The sequence below is a fragment of the Pristiophorus japonicus genome, chromosome 1, assembly GCF_044704955.1.
Source record: "Pristiophorus japonicus isolate sPriJap1 chromosome 1, sPriJap1.hap1, whole genome shotgun sequence".
NCBI lineage: Eukaryota > Metazoa > Chordata > Chondrichthyes > Pristiophoridae > Pristiophorus > Pristiophorus japonicus.
In genome coordinates this window covers 330,089,992-330,110,226 of record NC_091977.1, presented here as the reverse complement: position 1 = coordinate 330,110,226, position 20,235 = coordinate 330,089,992, and the positions used below count along the sequence as shown (strand labels likewise).

General features: G+C 46.0%; 1 protein-coding gene across 1 annotated transcript in view; it reads right to left on the bottom strand.

The window, feature by feature from the left end:
* Positions 1–2,517: 2,517 nt before the first annotated feature.
* Positions 2,518–20,235, bottom strand: part of pkhd1l1.1 (PKHD1 like 1, tandem duplicate 1) — a 402,260-nt gene continuing 384,542 nt past the window's right edge. Inside the window, exons 78-81 of the mRNA XM_070881087.1 lie at positions 19,533–19,686; positions 12,488–12,709; positions 6,405–6,541; positions 2,518–4,028 (exon numbers count right to left, since the gene is read on the bottom strand). Coding sequence (XP_070737188.1) covers positions 6,426–6,541; positions 12,488–12,709; positions 19,533–19,686 — 492 coding nt within the window. The 3' untranslated portion in view covers positions 2,518–4,028; positions 6,405–6,425. The remainder of the gene's footprint in view (positions 4,029–6,404; positions 6,542–12,487; positions 12,710–19,532; positions 19,687–20,235) is intronic.

Here is a 20,235-nt window from a genome sequence, read left to right as displayed (position 1 = left end):
CTTTATATTTATGACCTTTAGTTTCAGCAACATGTCCCTTTCATCATTTCCTTTATATACCTCTATCAGGTCACCCCCTCAGCCTTCTCTTTTCTAAGGAAAAGAGTCCCATCCTGTTCAGCCTTTCCTGATAGTTATAACCTCTTAGTTCTGGTATAATTCTTGTACTTTCCAAGTCAGTGGATAGTGAGAGAACTCAGTAGGAGGAAGAATAAGAGAGTCGGGAAGGAGAGGAGGAAGAATCTACAGTACGAAAGAGTAATAGAATAAGCGATTGGCTGTTATCAACCCAGTATAGTGAATTTCCCTTAGCCAGGATACAGTAGGCTCATGGTTCTGGACTGGACAATACTGAGCTCGTGAGTTCAAATCGCACTGTGGCAAGTGTGAATTGAATTCCATAAATGCTGATATTTCTGGGCCAGCACCAGAAAAATGGCCATGAAAGATTGTTGTAAAAACTAACTGGTTCATTTGCATCCTTCAGGGAGGGTTCAGCACCCAATCCCACACTAGATGGACTTGTAATGCTCTCAGGGTAACACGGGATGGGCACTCAACACTGGCTTGCCAGTGTCGCTCATGTCAACAGAACAAATAATAAAGGGTGCTTCTGTAAATGGTGAATAACTGGAGAGTAAGACTGCATTAACACTATAGCCGGACCATCTCGTGAAGAGATTTTGTTTTATTTTGTATTAACACCAAGAAGTTGTGGTGCAAAACTGGAGTCGGAGCAGAGGGAGACTCCTTCCTCCAGCGCCCAACTCCAGATTTACACAACAAAACCACTTTCAACAGATGCATTTATGTATAGAACACAAGGTCGCATACTACTTATGTTCTCTCCTAATCTTGCTGACCACACTATTCCTTTCAAAGCCAAGACTAGGAGCAATAATGTAACATGAAAAAGAAAGCTACTGAGGACAGAGAGACCTGTTGAACATCCTGTGGTAAACTTTGATCTGTGGGACTTTCTGCACACATGCATGCAGACTCTTAGCTGTCTCGTAATGCTTTCCTACAACAATTTTATAAACATTACGACACTATTCTCCAGTGAACCTGGGCTGCAAATCACTTTTTTGAGGTTCAAAGCTGGTGAATGGTGACAATTAAGTAGTTTGGTTGGTGAAAAGATGAATCAAATTGTTAGCGCAAACACAGACAGCTACGCTTAGCCATCTGCTGTGTGTTGGAATAGAGAACAGATCATTGCTACACATCTTGCTCTTCTGCTTCCTAACCTCAGTGACGTAGGTGCCTGCACACATCATAGTTTGGTTTAGTGTCTGACCATGTTTTCACCCATTCTGCAGGTGTAGAGTATTTCTGGTTCAGTAAATTTATCTACTTCCTGTTCTGTAAATTCAGTTTGTTACCTATTTTTTTTTTAAAAAAACCAAAGTGGGTAGGTGGAGTTACCCATAATGAGCATGATACAGCTCTCGAGTGATGCTATGACCTGCGTAACCACATACACACACAGTTTTGAGTAGAGTATGGATTTTCTTTGGGAAGGAGTGCTTCACTGCACCTTGGCTGTCGACCAGATAAAGACAACTCCCATTTCTTCAGCTCCGTTCATGACCTCAGGCCGTCCCAGAGTGCTTCACAGCCAATTAAATACTTTTGAAGTGTAATCGCTGTTGTCATACTGCCCCAAACAGCAATGTGATCATTTGTTTGTGATGTTGGTTGAGGGATAATTACTGGCCAGGACACCAGCGAGAACTCCTGGCTCTCCCAATAGGGTCATGGGATCTCTTCCATCTGCTTAAGAGGGCATGTTTAAAATTTCATCTGAATGACGGGGCACCTCTGACAGTGCAGCGCTCCCTCAGTACTGCACTGGAAGGGTCAGCCTTGATTATGTGTTCCAGTCCCTGGAGTGGGACTTGAATCCACAGTCTTCTAGATTCAGAGACGAGAGAGTGCTACCAACTGAACGACGGCTGACACCTTTGAGATTCAAACGGCATGTTGAGGTGCCCTTCCGTCTGCTGAGACCCGCACTTGTGCTTTTGATCTTGTAACGCAAATGGCGAGAAACATAATTTGCCTCCATTTACCATATGGTGTAGTCTCCCCCTAACGAACCAGCCACCGGGAAGGTTAGGCCGGCCTACATCTGCTGGGGGATGGGGAGAGAGATCTTTGTTTAAAGTCTGATCACAAGTGCATTGATTCCACATCCACTGGGACTCTTTTATTTAACGCCAGCAAGAGTGCACAGATTATTTGTAAGTGATTGTTGCCTTAACGCTCCACCCCTTCAATGAAGCAATTGATCAGCAACGCTAAGAAAATGGGTACTGGACTTTATATTCCCCAAACTTTATAACTAATTTTGTGAACTGAGCCACATTAATTTTTTTCTTCTAAAAATACATGTTTATTCAACACCAGAGCACTTTAATGTCATTGAAAATCTTTATTTTACATCTAATCACAATCACTCTTTAAAAAAAATTACCATTGATTTAATTATAAATGGAATTCAACACAGGAATTATTAAGAAATGCATTTTGTAAGTAAGAACAGTTAATCGAATTACAAATGATGAGAGCTCTCATGAAGCAGAGAGCCTTCAGCATGCAGGTACATTGGTTATTATAGGTAGCAGCGCAGCTGGATAAAACCATGAAAAGGCAAACAGAATCCTTGGTATTGTGTCTGGAGAGCAACAAAGTAATGTTGAACTTCTGCAGGACATTAGTTTGGTTGCAGGTAAAGTACTGGGTACAGTTTTGGGCATAGGAAAGGTATAAACCAGAATTGTCCAATACATAAGCCACTAACTAATTAGGAATCCAAATGTGGCTAATTGCGTTTCTGATTAATGAACAAAAATTAGACCCCGTCATTGGTCGTGTTAATTTCAATAATTACACGCTGTATGTATGAACATTAACCTTTTTCTGTGTTGGTTGGTAAAATAAAAAGCAGAGTGTGGGAGTGTTTTACTTCCTTGGTCACTGAATGGTGGGAGATGTTCGTTCAGTAAACATAAACATGTAAAGTACATTTACCTGTATTGTGTCTAAGGCATTTTCTACTAAAATTAGTGCATGTGGGTAAAACTGTCTCCAAAGCAACACCTGTGACTGGTCAGCAATTTCCATTGGACAACACTGATATAAAACAAAAGGAAAAGCTTCAGAGTAGAGTGGCTGGGATATTACCAGGGTGAACAGTGAGTTATGAAAGCACACCTGAGAAATGAGGGCTACTTTCACCAGGTGAGGAGGTTAAGGGTTAACCTGATGGAAGTTTCCAAGATTGTGTTGGGTTATGCTGCATTAAATAATGATCGACTGTTTCCACTGGTCAGTAACGAGAGGGCAGGAACTTAAGATAATCATAAAAAGAATTGAAGGAGAGGTTAGAAAAATTATCTTTGCAGAAAGGGTGGTTAGAATGAGAATTCTGTGCCAGGAACTGTTTTGAAGCAGAATCCATCAATGAAAAGGAATTAGACCGTTCCTTTTTTAAAAAAAAAGAGGAATGTTAACGGGTGTGGGGAGTAAGCAGGACAGAGAGGGTGATTAGACTGGGTGGGATATTAAAGGGTATGAGGAGTGGGATTAGACTAGGTGGAATATTAAAGGGTATGGGGAGTGAGCAGGAGAGTGGGATTAGACTGGGTGGGATATAAAAGGGTATGGGGAGTGGGATTAGTCTAGGGATATTAAAGGGTATGGGGAGTGGGATTAGACTAGGTGGGATATTAAAGGGTATGGGGAGTGAGCAGGAGAGTGATTAGACTGGGTGGGATATCCCCTCAGTTAACATCACGTGAAAACTGCCGTTAAATCAAAAGCACAGATAATTAGTCATCGTATATGTAGAGCCAGGTCCTGAAGAGACAAAAAGAACAGAAATTATCTTTGTTTTTTCTAAGGAGAAACACATATATTAAAACCTTTGGCAAACCATCTCACTCGATACACCCGCTGTCCAACTACGTGAAACAGCGATTTGATTTGTTCCAAAAATTGAAAATTTTCTGATTTGTCTTGCTCTGCAAAACAAATGGTTATTTTAGTTGAATTGTTTCAATGTTAAATAATATCAAAGAAAATACTTTAAAAATAAAATTTGTTGGTCACTTTTGGACACAAAAATGCTGGAACCTAAAAAGTCACATGAAGAATGTACGAAAACATTGTTCTAAAATAGAAAACATTAATTAAATGAACACCAATGATATTTAGCAGCTAATTGTAGTCAATCTGTGTTAAACTCTGGAGGGTGTATCTCGGAAATCCGATTCTGGTTTCTCCCACTTGTTCTTTTGTGCAACAAAAGGGAAAAATATATTTGAGTATTTGAAGACCTTAGTGAATGTGTATCTAACCTAATCCCCAAACTGTTACCTCTTGTTTTGAAATAAATGGAACAGTTCTTACATTTAAATACTACTCTTTCTGTGCTGAGAACGGGACTCGCACAGCATTAGAGAGAACTATACAGCACAGAAAGAGGCCATTCAGTCCAACAGGTCTATGCGCTATTTATGTTCCACACCAGCCTCCTTCCACCCTACTTCATCTCACCTTATCAGCATAACCTTCTATTCCTTTCTCCCTCATGTGATTATCTAACTTCCCCTTAAGTGCATCAATGCTATTCGCCTCAACCAGCCCTGGTGGGAGCGAGTTCCACATTTTCCCCACTGAATAAAGAAATTTCTCCTGAATTCCCTATTGGATTTTTTAGCGACTATCTTATATTTATGGCCCCTGGTTTTGGACTCTTCTATAAGTGGAAACATAAGAGGGGTGACCTCGATCAGGCCACCTCAGCTTTCTCTTTTCTTGAGAAAAGAGCCCCAGCTTGTTCAGCCTTTCCTGATAGTTATAATCGCTCAGTTTGGGTATCATTCTTGTACTTTACAAGGCAGTGGATAGTGAGAGGACTCAGCGGGAGGGAGAATCAGGAAGGCGGGGGAAGAATGATGATCTAACCTCACGTTTCATTTTTGTGATTATCTTAAGTTATAGTTTGATCAATAAACAGGTGTTAAAGTTTTTGTAGGCAGAGAGGGAGGTGGCAAGGTGGGGGTATGGAGGGAGGAAGGTGTGGAGGTTAGTTCCTGAGGACGGCCCAGAGGTAAAGGGAGTGGCTGTCAATGGTGGAGCAGAGAATATGGGCCGTAGGAGATCACTGTGGTTGGGAGGGACAAGACTCTTAAAATTGATTCTTTGGGAAATAGGAAGTCAGCTGGAAGCTGGTGAGGATCGGAGTGAAACAAGTGCTGGATGTTGGCCAGTTGGAAAAGAGGTCATCGGTGAGGTGATAATCAATAGTGTCCCCTCTCCGCACCCACACCCCATCCCCGCACCCATACACTCCCTCACACCCCATCCCCGCACCCATACAGTCCCTCACACCCCATCCCCGCACCCATACAGACCCTCACACCCCATTCCCGCACCCATACAGTCCCTCACACCCCATCCCCGCACCCATACAGTCCCTCACACCTCATTCCCGCACCCATACACTCCCTCACACCCCATCCCCGCACCCATACACTCCCTCACACCCCATTCCCGCACCCATACACTCCCTCACACCCCATCCCCGCACCCATACACTCCCTCACACCCCATTCCCGCACCCATACACTTCCTCACACCCCATCCCCGCACCCGTACACTCCCTCACACCCCATCCCCGCACCCATACACTCCCTCACACCCCATCCGCGCACCCGTACACTCCCTCACACCCCATCCCCGCACCCATACACTCCCTCACACCCCATCCCCGCACCCGTACACTCCCTCACACCCCATCCCCGCACCCGTACACTCCCTCACACCCCATCCACGCACCCATACACTCCCCCACACCCCATCTCCGCACCCATACACTCCCTCACACCCCATCCCCGCACCCGTACACTCCCTCACACCCCATCCCCGCACCCACACACTCCCCCACATCCCATTCCCGCAACCACACACTCCCCCGCACACATACACTCTCTCACACCCAATCCCTGCACTCGCACACTCCCCCTCCCCCCCCCCCCCACGCACACACACCCACATTGCATCTTCGCACCTGTACACTCCCCCACATCCCATCCCTGTGCACACACCCCATACCGCACCCATCCAGCCCCCCGCACCCATACAGTCCCCACATCCCATCCCTGCACCCTTACGCATACCCACACCCCATCCCCGCACCTCCACACGTCCCGCATCCCATCCACACACCCCATCCTGCACTGACACTCCCCCGCACCAATCCTCACCCCCACATCCCATCCTCACACCCATATACATCCCCATCCCATACCCCAACATACCATCCCCACACCTACTGCGACAGACTTTATTTAATTTGAAAATCTAAGTAGCACAATGCAGGAGATTCTTGTTACCATGTTTTGAACAGTGAGCTGTCAGTTGTCCACAGAAGGGAGAGCGTGGGCTGGATTATCTTGGGTTAACGAGCCAACTTGCTTCTCAGCCCGTGTCTTTGGATCAGTGATATTCTGAACTTTATTAATGTTGCCGGCTGCAGATAAACATGACAACACAGTGTGAAAACTGACAGACATGGGACGGGGAGCAACCCTTTCTTGGTGCTCTCTCTAAATCCCTGGCTGATGTACCTTCCCGCAACGGACCTCTGCCAAAGCTGTTCTGTAAATAGACATTTAGGGGATGAATTATCACCTGCGAGGCGGGGAGGGAGTGCTCAGTATGGGCCAATTTATTCACTGATTTTGCAGGAGTATGGCGGTGCCCCTTTCAAAAATATCGAAGTAAACTCCCTCCCCCAACTTAAACATTCACTCATGTGATATATTCACAGAGCACAGCACACACAGCTTTCTAACATGGCAGGCAGCTCTCGGAAGTCTCCGGAACGTCCTGCTTCTGTTTATTATTAACACTGTAGTTGCAGTACACAACACGTCCACATCCACAGTGTGGAGCTACAAACATTACAAGCTTACAGACATTATATTTCTCCCTCCTTAATGAAGAAGTTATTATAACAAACATCATACACAACTTGCATGTTTATACATAACACAAGATATAGACTTATTTTTTCCATATTTACAAATTTAACTTGACCACTTGTTTTCTGTTTCGAAGAGGATACCTTTGCTCTCAAACAGAATCTTCCAAATGTGGAGTCGAATTTAAACTCATTCGAAGCTCTTCATGAGGAACGTTTTCCGCCACGGAATTTCCTTGATTGTCATTTGAACTCACTATAACTTCAGACTGTTTGTTTTCCTGACTCGGACTCAGACTTACATCCTGATTTTCTCTTGCATTTGTTTCCAGTACACTAGATGTAGGATATGCTACAGGTATATCAAAACTATCTGATGAGTCAGAAATAATTGAATCATACCAACCTTCAATTCCTTCCATATCTGTAGGTAAAATATGATCAATATGAACAAACCTAACCTGTCCATTATCAAACATCTTGACCAAATATGTGCAAGAACCACATATCTTCACCATTCTTCCTAGTAACCACTTTAACCATTTATGGTGATGGTTCTTCACTCTCACCTTCTAGTTTAATTTCACACTTCTCTCTTTTAATCTATCTCTATCATGATTCTCTTTCTGTCTCAATTGTGTCTCTTCTATGGACTGTGCCAAATTTTGTTTTAACAACGAGAATCTGGTTCATGGCTGTCATTTGAGAAACAACTCTGCTGGTGTTTTACCAGTAGTTGTACGATATATAATTAGAAAATTAGCCAATTTATGATCCAATGACAACTGTCGTTTGTTTGGATTTGGATCTAACATTTGTTTTATGAGGGCACATTTTACAATTTGTACAGTGTGCTCTGCTGCACCATTTGAAGCAGGGTGGTATGGTGGAACCTTGGTGTGTTTCACACCATTTTTGCTCGTGACCTGTGCAAATTCTTCTGAAAGAAATTGTGGTCCATTATCAGAAACAATCTCTTCTGGGAGGTCAAATTAGGAAAATAAACTTCGCAAAATGTCTAATGTTTTACTTGTTATTTTCAACATTGGAAACACCTCAATCCACTTCGAATGGCTATCAATCACAATGAGCAATTGTTGTCCTTCTAGCTCAGCAAAATCAATATGTAGCTTTGCCACACCCTGGGAGGCCATTTCCATGGCTGTAATGGTACTGATGGTGGTTGCTTGCTTACCGATTGACATGTCGGACACTGACTCACGATGTACTCTATATCTTTATCAAGACCTGGCCACCATAAATAACTGCGTGCAAAACTCTTGGTCAAGCACATTCCCAGATGCTGGTCATGGAGGTCTCCTAATAATTTGGACCTGAATTTATTTGGTATAACCACTCTTGCACCCCACATGATACAATCTTTATCGACTGATAATTCATTCCTACGAATGAAGAATGGATGAGTATCTTTGTTACCTGGTTTGGCCATCCATTTGCAATATAATCATACACCTTTGACATCACTGGATCATGTTTGGTTGCTCTACCAATCGCTTCAGCTGTGACTGGCAGTTCATCAATGTATGAAAAATAAAACACTTCTTCCCTATTGAGTGCAACTTGTGATGGGGAAGGTAATCTAGACATTGCATCAGCATTACTGTGATCAGCTGATCGTCTGCATTCAATATCATATGTATATGCTGACAAAATCAAAACCCATCTTTGCATTAGGGGTGCAGCTAATGTTGGAACTGGGGACTTTGGATGGAGGATTGCTGTTAGGGCTTATGGTCCGTAACGATGGTAAACTTACGACCATACAAGTATTTGTGAAACTTCTTGACCCCAAAAATTAATGCCAAAGCTTCCCTTTCAATTTGCGCATAATTACTGTCACTGGCACTGAGAGTGCGTGAAGCAAAAGCAATTGGTCTCTCCTATCCACTACGTGATACATGAGAGATCACTGCCCAACTCCATACGGAGAGGCATCACATGATAGCTTAATCTCCTTAGATATGTCATAGTGAACTAACATGGTGCTCTCTACCAATTTGCTTTTACATTCCTTGAATGCTGTATCGCATTCTTTTGACCATTTTCAATGGACCTGTTTTTTCAATAGTTCATTCAGTGGATTTAATACTGTAGCCAAATTTAGCAGGAACTTCCCATAATAGTTCAAAAGACCCAAGAATGAACAAAGTTCAGTGACATTCTTGGGAGTGGGTGCATTTCTGATTGCATCCAGCTTTCCCATGGTTGGATGTAAACCATCTTTGTCTACTCTGTACCATAAGCACTCCACTGAGTTTTGAAATAACTCACACTTATGAGCAGACACTCGTACTCTGTGCTTCTCTAGCCGTTTGAGGACTTCATTCAATATGTTATTATGAATTTGCCGATTTGGTGCTGAAATTAGTATGTCATCGAAATAACATGCTACCCCTTCAATACCTTGCAAAATCTGGTTCATCACCCCTTGGAATATGGCAGGGGCAGAAGACACTCCAAACGGTAGCCTATTAAATTGATACAGGCCTAGATGAGTATTTATACTCAAGTATGACTTGGACTCCTCATCTAGTTCAAGCTATAAGTAGGCATTCGTAAGATCCAGTTTTGAGAAGATCTGACCACCTGTCAGTGTTGTGAATAAATCTTCTATATTTGGCAATGTATTGGGAACATTACCCTCTAGAACCTGGTTTACGGTTACTTTATAATCACCACACAATCTTACCTTACCATCGGACTTAGGTACAACAACAATGGGTGTAGCCCAATTACATCGATCTATCTTACAAATAATGTTCTCAGTCTCTAGTCTTTTGAGTTCTTGCTCAACTTTCTCCTTGAGTGCATATGGTACGGAACGTGGCTTGCAGTAAAATGATCTAGCGTCCTTCTGTACCCTGACACTCGCCTTGAAACCTTGGATCTGACTGTCCGTTTCGCAGAACACCTTCAGATAACTCTTGACAACCTCATCCGTTGATGCAAATCTCATTTCAACCCAGAAAATCTCACTCCAATCCAGCTTCAGTGATCTCAGCCAATTTCTTCCTAGTAAGGCAGGCTTGTCTCCTTTCACTACTATTAGATGCAAGTTCTGAAATTGATCCTTGTATTTCACCGGTACGGTGATGACCTATCACAGGAATTTCCTCTCCCAAGTAGCCTCGCAGCTCCATCTTGGATTTCTCCAATGGGAAATCACGCAATTTGTCGAGGTATAGCGACTTCGGTACTACACTCACTGATGCACCAGTGTCGATTTCCATTGGTATCTTGAATTCCGCAACATCTATGTGGATTTTGATATTTTTCGAATTGCTGTCCGTTAACCTCATGCTCCTGATGACATGTAACTCTAACATCTCCTCGTCCTGTTGTTGTTCTTCCATGCTATGTAGTCTCTGGGGATTTCTACTCATAGCTTTGAACGCTGGACTCATAGCTTTGAAAGCTGGTTTACCCTTCAGTCAGCATGCCTTCGCAAGATGCCCAGTCTTTCTGCAGAAGAAACACTCTGCCTTCACATATGGACAACTTTGAACAACGTGTTGTCCCAGGCACCAATAGCATGACTTCAATACTTTGGGCCCCCACCGCCTTTTATTTTGAATCTGCAGGCGATTCACATCAGTTTACTGATAACCATAATTATTATGCAATTCTCGGGAATATTGGTCGACCATGCCCATCGACCTCACTGTCTGACAAGCAATCTCAAAAGTCGTCAATAGCTTTCTTCTGATCGCATCATTTTTCACCCCACAAAAACTATCCCGCAATGCTCGGTTTTGAAAGTTTCCGAAATTACAGTGAATAGATAGTTTTTTAAACGCTACAATGTAATCACTGATACTTTCATCAGTCTTTTGATTCCAAATCCCAAAACGATAACTTCCAGCAATTTCTAACGGTTTGGGGTTATAGTACTGCTCTAACTTCATTAAAATCTCTTTAAGTGTTGTGTCCTTTGGCTCGTCAGACACAAGCAGATTTACAAGGGTTTCAAACCAGTCAGGTCCAGCTGCAGATATGAAGATAGCTCTCTTACGTTCCAAGACAGCCCTGTTCTGATCAGCATTCTCTGGAACTTTGATTATATTATTTGCAGTGAAATACATTTCTAGCCGGTTCACATACACTTTAAACCTTTCCTGGTCGCGTTGATATTCACCCAAATGTCCCATTACTGCTACGGATGCTGCCATTTTAAACTCTGCAGTTTAAACTAGTGTGCTCATTTTTTACCTTGGATTTTGTAGCTTTTTCCAAAGACAGAGAAGCTTCCAACGTCTCTCTGTCGGCTGGCTGAATTCTTCACCAACAAAATTTCATCTTTAAATCATCCAAAAAAAATCCCATCTCATTGCCAAATGTGATATATTCACAGAGCACAGCACACACAACTTTCTAACATGGCAGGCAGCTCTCGGAAGTCTCCGGAACTTCCTGCTTCTGTTCCCCTCCCTCCCCCACCTCAAACATTCACTCACTCCACCCCCCCCTTAAACATCTCCCACCTTCAACACCCCTCCCTCCCCACATCAAACATCCCCTCCTCTCCCACCAAAAACATCCCTCCCCACCTCCAACATCCCCCCTCCCCACCACCATCCCCCTCCCCCACCACCAACATCCCCCCCTCCCCCACCACCAACATCCCCCCTCCCCCACCACCAACATCCCCCTCCCCCACCACCAACATCCCCCTCCCCCACCACCAACATCCCCCCCTCCCCCACCACCAACATCCCCCCCCTCCCCCACCACCAACATCCCCCCTCCCCCACACCAACAACCCCCTCCCCACCACCAACATCCCCCCTCCCCCACCACCAACATCCCCCTCCCCCACCACCAGCATCCCCCCCTCCCCACCACCAACATCCCCCCTCCCCCACCACCAACATCCCCACCTCCAACATCCCCTCTCCCCCACCACCAACATCTCCCCCTCCCCTACCACCAACATTCATTCCCTCCCTCACCTGAACCATCACTCCCTCCACCACTGGCGCACCCTGGCAGCAGTGTGTAGCATTTACAAGATGCCCTGTAGAAATTTGCCAAGACTTCTTTGACAGCACATCCCAAATCCGCAACCTCCACCACCTCGAAGGACAAGTGCTGCAGGTGCATGGGAACACCATCACCTCCAAGTCCCCCTCCAAGTCCCACACCATCTCAACTTGGACATATAGCATCCATTCCTTCATGGTTACTGGTTCAAAATCCTGGAATTCCCTACACAACAGCACTGTGGGAGTACCTTCACCACACGGACTGCAGCGGTTCACCACCACCTTCTCAAGGGGCAACTAGGGATGGGCAATAAATGCCGGACTTGCCAGCGACGCCCACATCCCGAGAATGAATGAGCATCTGTATGATAGGTCACTTCTCTGTCATAAGTACATCACAGATCTTTAACTGACAGCAAGCTAGTGTCACAGACCAAACTTAAAGGAACAAGTGAGCATCTTAACAATGGCAGATGTTTCCTGTCCCCACCTGTTATCTTCCAGATTACGATGGCAATAGTGATGGTGAGTAGGAGGCATCCCACAACCGACCCAGCAATTATACCTCCTCTGTTACTGTGCAACGAGGCTTGGCCAAGGCCTGAGGGTGCAAGTGGGGGTTTGCCCATAGTGTTGTTCGTTTGCTCCACAGAGAAGATGCGAGTACGGGTTTGAATCGACTTCAGTTGGAACTCAAGTTTGTAGCCAGTGCCTGCAACACAATAACCCACAGGAAAAAAATTAGACAAACAGTTTTGAAGCCAACACAGCACAGAATGAGGCCATTCAACTGAACTGGTCCGTGCCAGTGTTTAAGTTCCACACGAGCCTCCTCCCACTGTACTTCATCGCACCCCATCAGCATATCCTTCTATTCCTATCTCCCTCGTGTTTATCCAGCCTCCCCTTAAATACATCCATACTATTTGCCTCAACCCCTCCCTGTGGTAGCAAGTTCCAATTCTCTCCACTCCATGGGTAAAGAACAGTATGTTGAATATTACTGGTGATTACAGAAGCAATGTGGCCCTAACCTTCCAATGTGTGGTGGTGATAGGACAGATTTAACCCTGATATCTATTTTTGGGTACACAAGTGAGGTGGTGGAGTGAAACAATGTGTAGTTGACACTAAAGATGTGTGGGGCGGTGTCAGAGTTAAGACACAATGGGCTAGAAATTCGGTATCGCCCTAGTTGGGGCGTTAACTTTTGAAAAGTTGTAAGTTTCACAGCAGGCATTCATCAATCTCCACACCCGCGAAATTGAGTCTCAGCGCTGAAAGAATGGAGGGGAGCATTAAATCAGGCGCTAATGGTGTAGGTGAGTGGCATTAGGCTTCAAGTAATAACGAATATGAAATATTGTGTAATCAAAAGTGAGCATTGGTGAAGGCGCCTTCCAGCTATTAAAGGGAAGGGTCAGTGAAGTCTGCACACAAGCCCCCAATGATTTGGGGAGTGCAGAACGACGATATGCTGTGGGATGAAATGCAAAGGCTTTTGATGGCCCGCAAAACTCCAGGGACTAAGCCGCCTTCTTCTTAGGCAGTCCCCCGGAGTCAAGGATGACTTGCTTCCACACTAAAATGAGTTCTAAGGTGACTGCTAAGACCAATGCGGGATCTACAGTCTCTGTCACAGATGGGGCAGATGGTGGTTGGAGGGATGGGTGGGTGGGTGGTTTGTCGTACGCTCCTCCTGCTTTTTGTATTTGGCTTCTGTGTGCTCCTGGCGAAGAGACTCAAACTGTTTGGTGTCTTCTCAGATGGTCCTCCTCCACTTTGAGCGATTCCCAAGAATCGGTGGGAATGTTGCATTTATTCAAGGAGACTTTGAGGGTGTCCTTGAAGCATTTTCTCTGCTCTCCTGATACTCGCCTGCCCGTGACGTAGCTCGGAGTAGAGTGCTTGTTTCAGGAGTCTAGCATCGGGCAGCGGACAATGTGGCCCGCCCACCGGAGCTGGTCAAGCGTGGTCAATGCCTCGATGCTGGGATGTTGGCCTGAGAGAGAACGTTGATGTTGGTGTGCCTATCCTGTCAATGGATTTATAGGATCTTGCGGAGGCAGCATTGGTGGTACTTCTCCAGTGCTTTGAGGTGCCTACTGTACATAGTCCATGTCTCTGAAGCATATAGGAGGGCGGGTATCACTATTGCCCTGTAGACCATGAGCTTGGTGCTGGGTTTGAGATCCTGGTCTTCAAACACTCTTTTCCTCAGGTGGCCGAAGGCTGCACTGGCACACTGAAGGCGGCATTGGACTTCAGCCCTTGCTGATAGTAGGTTCCCAAGGTATGGGAAGTGGTCCACATTGTCCAAGGTCTCATCGTGGATTTTGATAACCGGGGAGCAGTACTGTGTGGCGGGGGCAGGTTGGTGGAGAACCTTTGTCTTACTGATCTTTAATGTGAGGCCCAGACTCTCGACGCTTCAATGAAGGTGTCAACGATGGTTTGGAGTTTGGACTCCGAGTGTGCAATAACGCAAGCGTCATCTGCATATTGTAACTCAATGACAGAGGTTGGAACAACCTTGGATCTGAACTGGAGGCATCGGAGGTTGAAAAATTTCTCTTTTGTCCTGTAGATTAGCTCCGCTCCAGCGGGGAGCTTGTTAAAAGTGAGATGAAGCACTACAGCGAGGAAGATTGAGAAGACGTTGGTGCGATGACACAGCCCTGCTTGACTCTGGTCTGCACTTGTATTGGGTCTTTGGTGAATCTGTTGGTAAGAATCACGGCTTGCATGTCATCATGAAGTAGGCGGAGGATGGTGAAAACTTTTGAGGGCAGTCGAATTTGAGGAGGACACTCCATAATCCCTCACGGTTGACAGAGTCGAAGGCCTTTGTGAGGTCAAAGAAGGCCATGTACAGAGGTTGATGCTGCTCCCTACATTTTTCTTGGATTTGTCGCAGTGAAGATCATGTCCATTGCACCCCTTAGTGGGCGGAATCCACGTTGCAACTCTGGGAGGAGCTCTTGAGCCACTGGGAGGAGACGATTGAGGAGGATTCTTGTGATGATTTTCCCTGTGGCAGACAGCAGGGTAGCCCCTCTGTAATTACCGTAGTCGGACTCGTCCCCTTTCTTGACGATGCTCATGATTACGGCGTCTCTGAGACCCCCTGGCATACCCTCCCCCTTCCAGACAAGAGAGATGATGTCATGGATTCACGCCCAGAGTATTTCTCCGCCATGCTTTAGTACTTCGGTGGGGATTCCATCTGCTCCTGAGGCCTTGTTGTTTTTCAGTTGTCGGATGGCCTTTTTAACCTCATGCCGGGCTGGGATTGTGCCGAGGTGGGGCCGGGTAGCATGCTGTGGGATGGATTCAAGGACACTCACGTCAAAGGCAGAACCTTGGTTGAGGAGATCCTCTAAGTGCTCCTTCCAGCGGGCCCTGACTGCTTTTCTGTCCTTGATGAGCACATCTCCATTCTTGACTCTCAGTGGAATAGGATCTCAAGCGCTTGGGCCGTAGGTGAGCTTGATTGCGTTAAAAAATTCCTGCTCGTCGTGGTTGTGGGCTAGATGGGACATTTATCTGGCTGCAGATACATCATGCGCTGGCACGCATAAACTACCTTTGGAGCGGAAGTACTGGGGTGCATCCCTTTAAGTAGCGCCCACCGACCACTAGCCGGCTTGTTCACGCCTCGGGTCCCAGGCGCTGTCAGTGCGAGTCAGTAAGGCGGGGGGCGCTACTGCTGACATCACAATCTGCATGGTGACAGGTACAGAGGTGCCAACTGTTATTGCCGGCGCTATGAGACCGGCGAAAGTGACGTGCGGTGCGGGATTCTCCCTGTCGCGGCGCTATTGTCTGAGCGTCCTGTTATTGCTGCCCCAGAGGCTAACAGGAGGCGCTAAACAGCCAAATTTCTCCCCCAATTAGTCTCTTAGGGAGTGCTGCACTATCGGTGGTGCTGTCATTCGGATGAGATTAAACTGAGGCCCCGTCTAACCTCTCAAGTGGACGTAAAAGATCCCATGTCCCTCTGCATTGAAGTCTAAATCATTGATGTATACCACAAAAAGCAAAGGACCTTGTATTCAGCTTTACGGAACCCCACTGGAAACATCCTTCCAGTTACAAAAACATCCGTTGACCATTAATTACCCCTTGCTTTCTGCCACTGGTCCAATTTTGGATCCAACTTGCCACTTTTCTGACAGTCTGATATGTGGGACCTTGTCAAAAGCCTTGCTAAAATCCACATAGACCACATCAACTGCGTTACCCTCATCGACCCTCCTTGTTATTGCCTCAAAAAATTCACAAGTTAGTCAGACACGATCTTCCCTTAACAAATCGACGCTGCCAGTGTCCTTTAGGGAAGGAAATCAGCCATCCCAACCCATTCTGGTGGTTATGTGGCTCCTGTGCCACATCAACATGTTTGACTCTTAATTGCCCTCAAAGTGACCTAGCAAGCAACTCTGTTGTACAAGGGATGGGCAATAAATGTTGGCCTTACCAGCCACGCCCATATCTCAAGAATGGATAAAGAGAGAAAAAAAACAATCGGACTTTCTTGGCTGACACTCCAGTGTAGTGCTGATGGAGTGCTGCACTGTCGGAGGTGCTGTCTTTCGGGTTGGACATTAAACCGAGGCCCTATCTGCCCTCTCACGTGGACATAAAAGATCCCATGCCACTATTTTGAAGACGAGCAGGGGATTTATTCCCAGTGTCCTGGCCAATATTTATCCTTCAATCAACATTACAAAAACAGATTATCTGGTCATTATCACATTGCTGTTTGTGGGAGCTTGCTGTGCGCAAATTGGCTGCCGCATTTCTTACATTACAACAGTGACTGCACTGCACTTTAAAAGTACTTCATTGGCTGTAAAGCACTTTGGAATGTCCGGTGGTAGTGAAAAGCGCTATAAAAATGCAAGTCTCTCTTTTTATTAATGTGATAAAGGGGTGAGACAGTAGGAAAGACAAGCAGCTACAATTTTTACGCAGCACAAATTCAAGATTTGAAAGATTTTAAACAGCAAGTGAGACCAATGATTTTTTTCCCCCTACAGAGCAATAAATCCTTGGGCCTGGAGTTTCCGCTGGTTCTTTCGGTGGAATTCACCTGAAATCGTCGTAACCGGCGCAAAAGATTGCAGAATTTTAAGCACAGATTGCGTTCAGTGCAACTTGAGTTTCCGCAATCTTTTGCACTAATTAAAAAAAGGCAGTAGCTATTTGCAACACCAGATTTCTGTTCGGTCCCCTTGGAGGACAAGACACACCCAACAGTTTGTCTGCAATGTATACTTAGATCTTGCTTGCTGGGCTACTCAAGATCTTTGCAATGTGCAATTTGATCCATTTGTTGTGATCCAGTTGCTGAGGCAGCCATTACTGCTTTCATAGAACAGTCAGGCTCCCCCCCGCCCCCCCCCCCGGAAGCAAATCATGTGTGGTTGGAACGACTGGCGTGCATGCGTAGCTCCAGTGGGTGGCAGGATGGTCTTTAGGCTCTTCCCCCATAAAAACAACTCAAATTTGGTTGTGCAAATAATCACTCCGATAACATAAAATCAGCAAATGCTTAGCAAGTCAGGGAGCAACTGTGAGAGAAAAGCAGAGGTTAATGTTTCAGGTTGATGACCTTTCATCAGAACATGAAACATTAATTCTGTTTCTCTTTCTGTAAATGCTGCCTGATTTGCTGAGTGGAATCCACAGCAGTGACCATTTTACATAATATGAGCAGCAAGGTTGGATTTAATGAGGTGCATTTCATTCAACAAGAACAGGTCATCACTAGCAGAGCCGTAGATTTTTAGCATACGTTAAGAATGACATCATCGAGTGGCCCGGCTCATGCACAGATGATATTACAGGTTAATCCAAAATCAGAAGTACCCACACTGTCGCTAATCACCCTGTCAAACTAAAGACTCTGGGTGAGAGTTGCAGTGACTGATGGGACATTGTGTGTGGGTCCCGGATTGTTGACAGGTTTATTGGGTATGAAGTGAATAGTGACAGTGTCATGACTTCTGGATTTCGTCCAGTCCAATGATGTCACTTGCTGCATAAGTTCCAGCTTTCCAAGAAATCAACTCACTGCCGTTCATCGTCAAGAGCATGATCCAGGAGAGGGAGAACACGGTGCAGGTGTAAAGGGGGGTGGAGATGGAATAACATGATCCATGTTTAATAGAAGAGGGGGAATGTGATCTGTCTTTCCATCTGGATCACGTTCCCACACTCATCCCCCTTCTTTACACATAAATCACATTCTTCCCCCATCCCCACGGTTCTCGCCATGCTCGTCGCATCCCACCCACACACACCGAGTTCCTGACCTTCTCTCCCCCCGAGCTCTTGACTTTCTGAACCGTTCTAAAGTGCTGCCCGGATGCGCTGGTTCGTGGCCGATTTTGCGTTTGGCGATATGCAAATGAGTTTGAGCAGAAACTTGAGGAAAAAAAACACTTCTGAAAACTAGCGCACTATTTGGGCTCAAGTTGCACCAGGATCGGCGATTGTGCCCAAAGCGGAAACTCCTCACTCCGGATATTGCGGAATGGAGGTGGAAACATGAGATTTAATCCTTCTCGTAAGGTGGAAACCCTGAATTTAATCCTGTGCAGTGGGCAGGAACAGAGCGGAGAGGTTTTAAATATGGGCGGTCTAATTCCCTCTCCATTATCAACAAGCTCTGGCCCACTGCTGGTTTGGGAAGTGCTGTACACAGGCAGCCAGAGAAAAAATCAGGGTCCTGTGGTGCAAGTCAGACCCGGCTGCTGTTTTAATGCCCAATCGTGGCAGGTGCGCACGGTGTCGGAAACCCTCGCGCCAATCAGGAGCGAGGCGGGGTTACCTAACCGTGACCCTTCCCCTGACCGTGATCCCTCCCTTGTGGCTTCCCAACCCACTCCCCCGAACATGACTCCTTCTCCTGGGGCTTCCCAATCCTCTTCCCCGACCTTATGCCGTGGATCCGGGCCGCGACGTCTTGCCGCCCAAAATCTCGCTTGGAAATGCGGCTCCGGAGTTAAAACCTCTCCAGCCTCCCGCACAGCGGGGATGCGAGATTGTCTACTTGACCTACTCCCCCGCACCACCCCTCGACCCGGAGTTTAATGGGGGTTAGGACATTGCTAATACAAGGTTCATAATCTGATTGGGCACAGGGTTGGGTGTCTGTCTCTGTACGGTATCACACTTTAATACAATGACCGCATGCTGGGTGGTCTCAAGGACCACACCCCCCCCCGCGCCCCAAACCTGGGATAATTATTCTGTCCTTATTCAGATAGTAGCGAGCTGCTCTCTGTCTCACTTTTCCATTATTTGATTGTCTTCTAGTCATAAATCTTGCAAACCCAGAGAAGTGATGTGAATGGCCCTATACGCAATATCAGTGTCACCCAAGAAAAGCCTCTCACAGAGTCAGTAATACTCCATGTATAATTTCCACAGGCGACAGTTTTTTATTTTGAAATCCTGCAATTTATGAAAGAGGAGATGGAGAGAATCAATGGTGTTCAAGGATATGGCTCACTGATTTCGGTTACCATTTGGACTGATTGAGAGATCGGTGTAATTAGCCCAGCAGCCCGAGAACAAGATAGTCGTCGTTCCATTCAGTCCTGAAATGGTCACATTCTGAGAATCTATAAGGACGGCATCCAGCTCCCACGACGTAACACCCACCGACACACAATTATCCTGGAATACCAAATATGGCAATCAGATTAACACTGAGTACTTTGCAACGCTCTGTACCACAATTCTCTGTACCGAACGCTCCATGCCAGAACGCCCTATATTGTAACGCCCGACAATGTAACATCCCGCACCATAAAGCTCTGTAACCGAACACCCAACACCGTAATGCCCTGTAACCGAAGGCCCAACACCGTAATGCCCCGTAACTGAACGCCCAACACCGTAATGCCCCGTAACAGAAGGCCCAACACCATAACGCCCCGCAACCTCACGCCCACACCATAACGCTCTGTAACCAAAGGCCCAACACCGTAATGCAACGCCCAACACCGTAATGTCCCGTAATTGATTGCCCAACACCGTAATACCCCGTAACAGAAGGCCCAACACCATAACGCCCCGCAACCTTACGCCCACACCATAACGCTCTGTAACCAAAGGCCCAACACCGTAACACAAGGCCCAACACTGTAACGCCCCGTAAATGAAGGCCCAACACCGTAACGCCCTGTAACCGAAGGCCCAACACCATAACGCCCTGTAACCGAA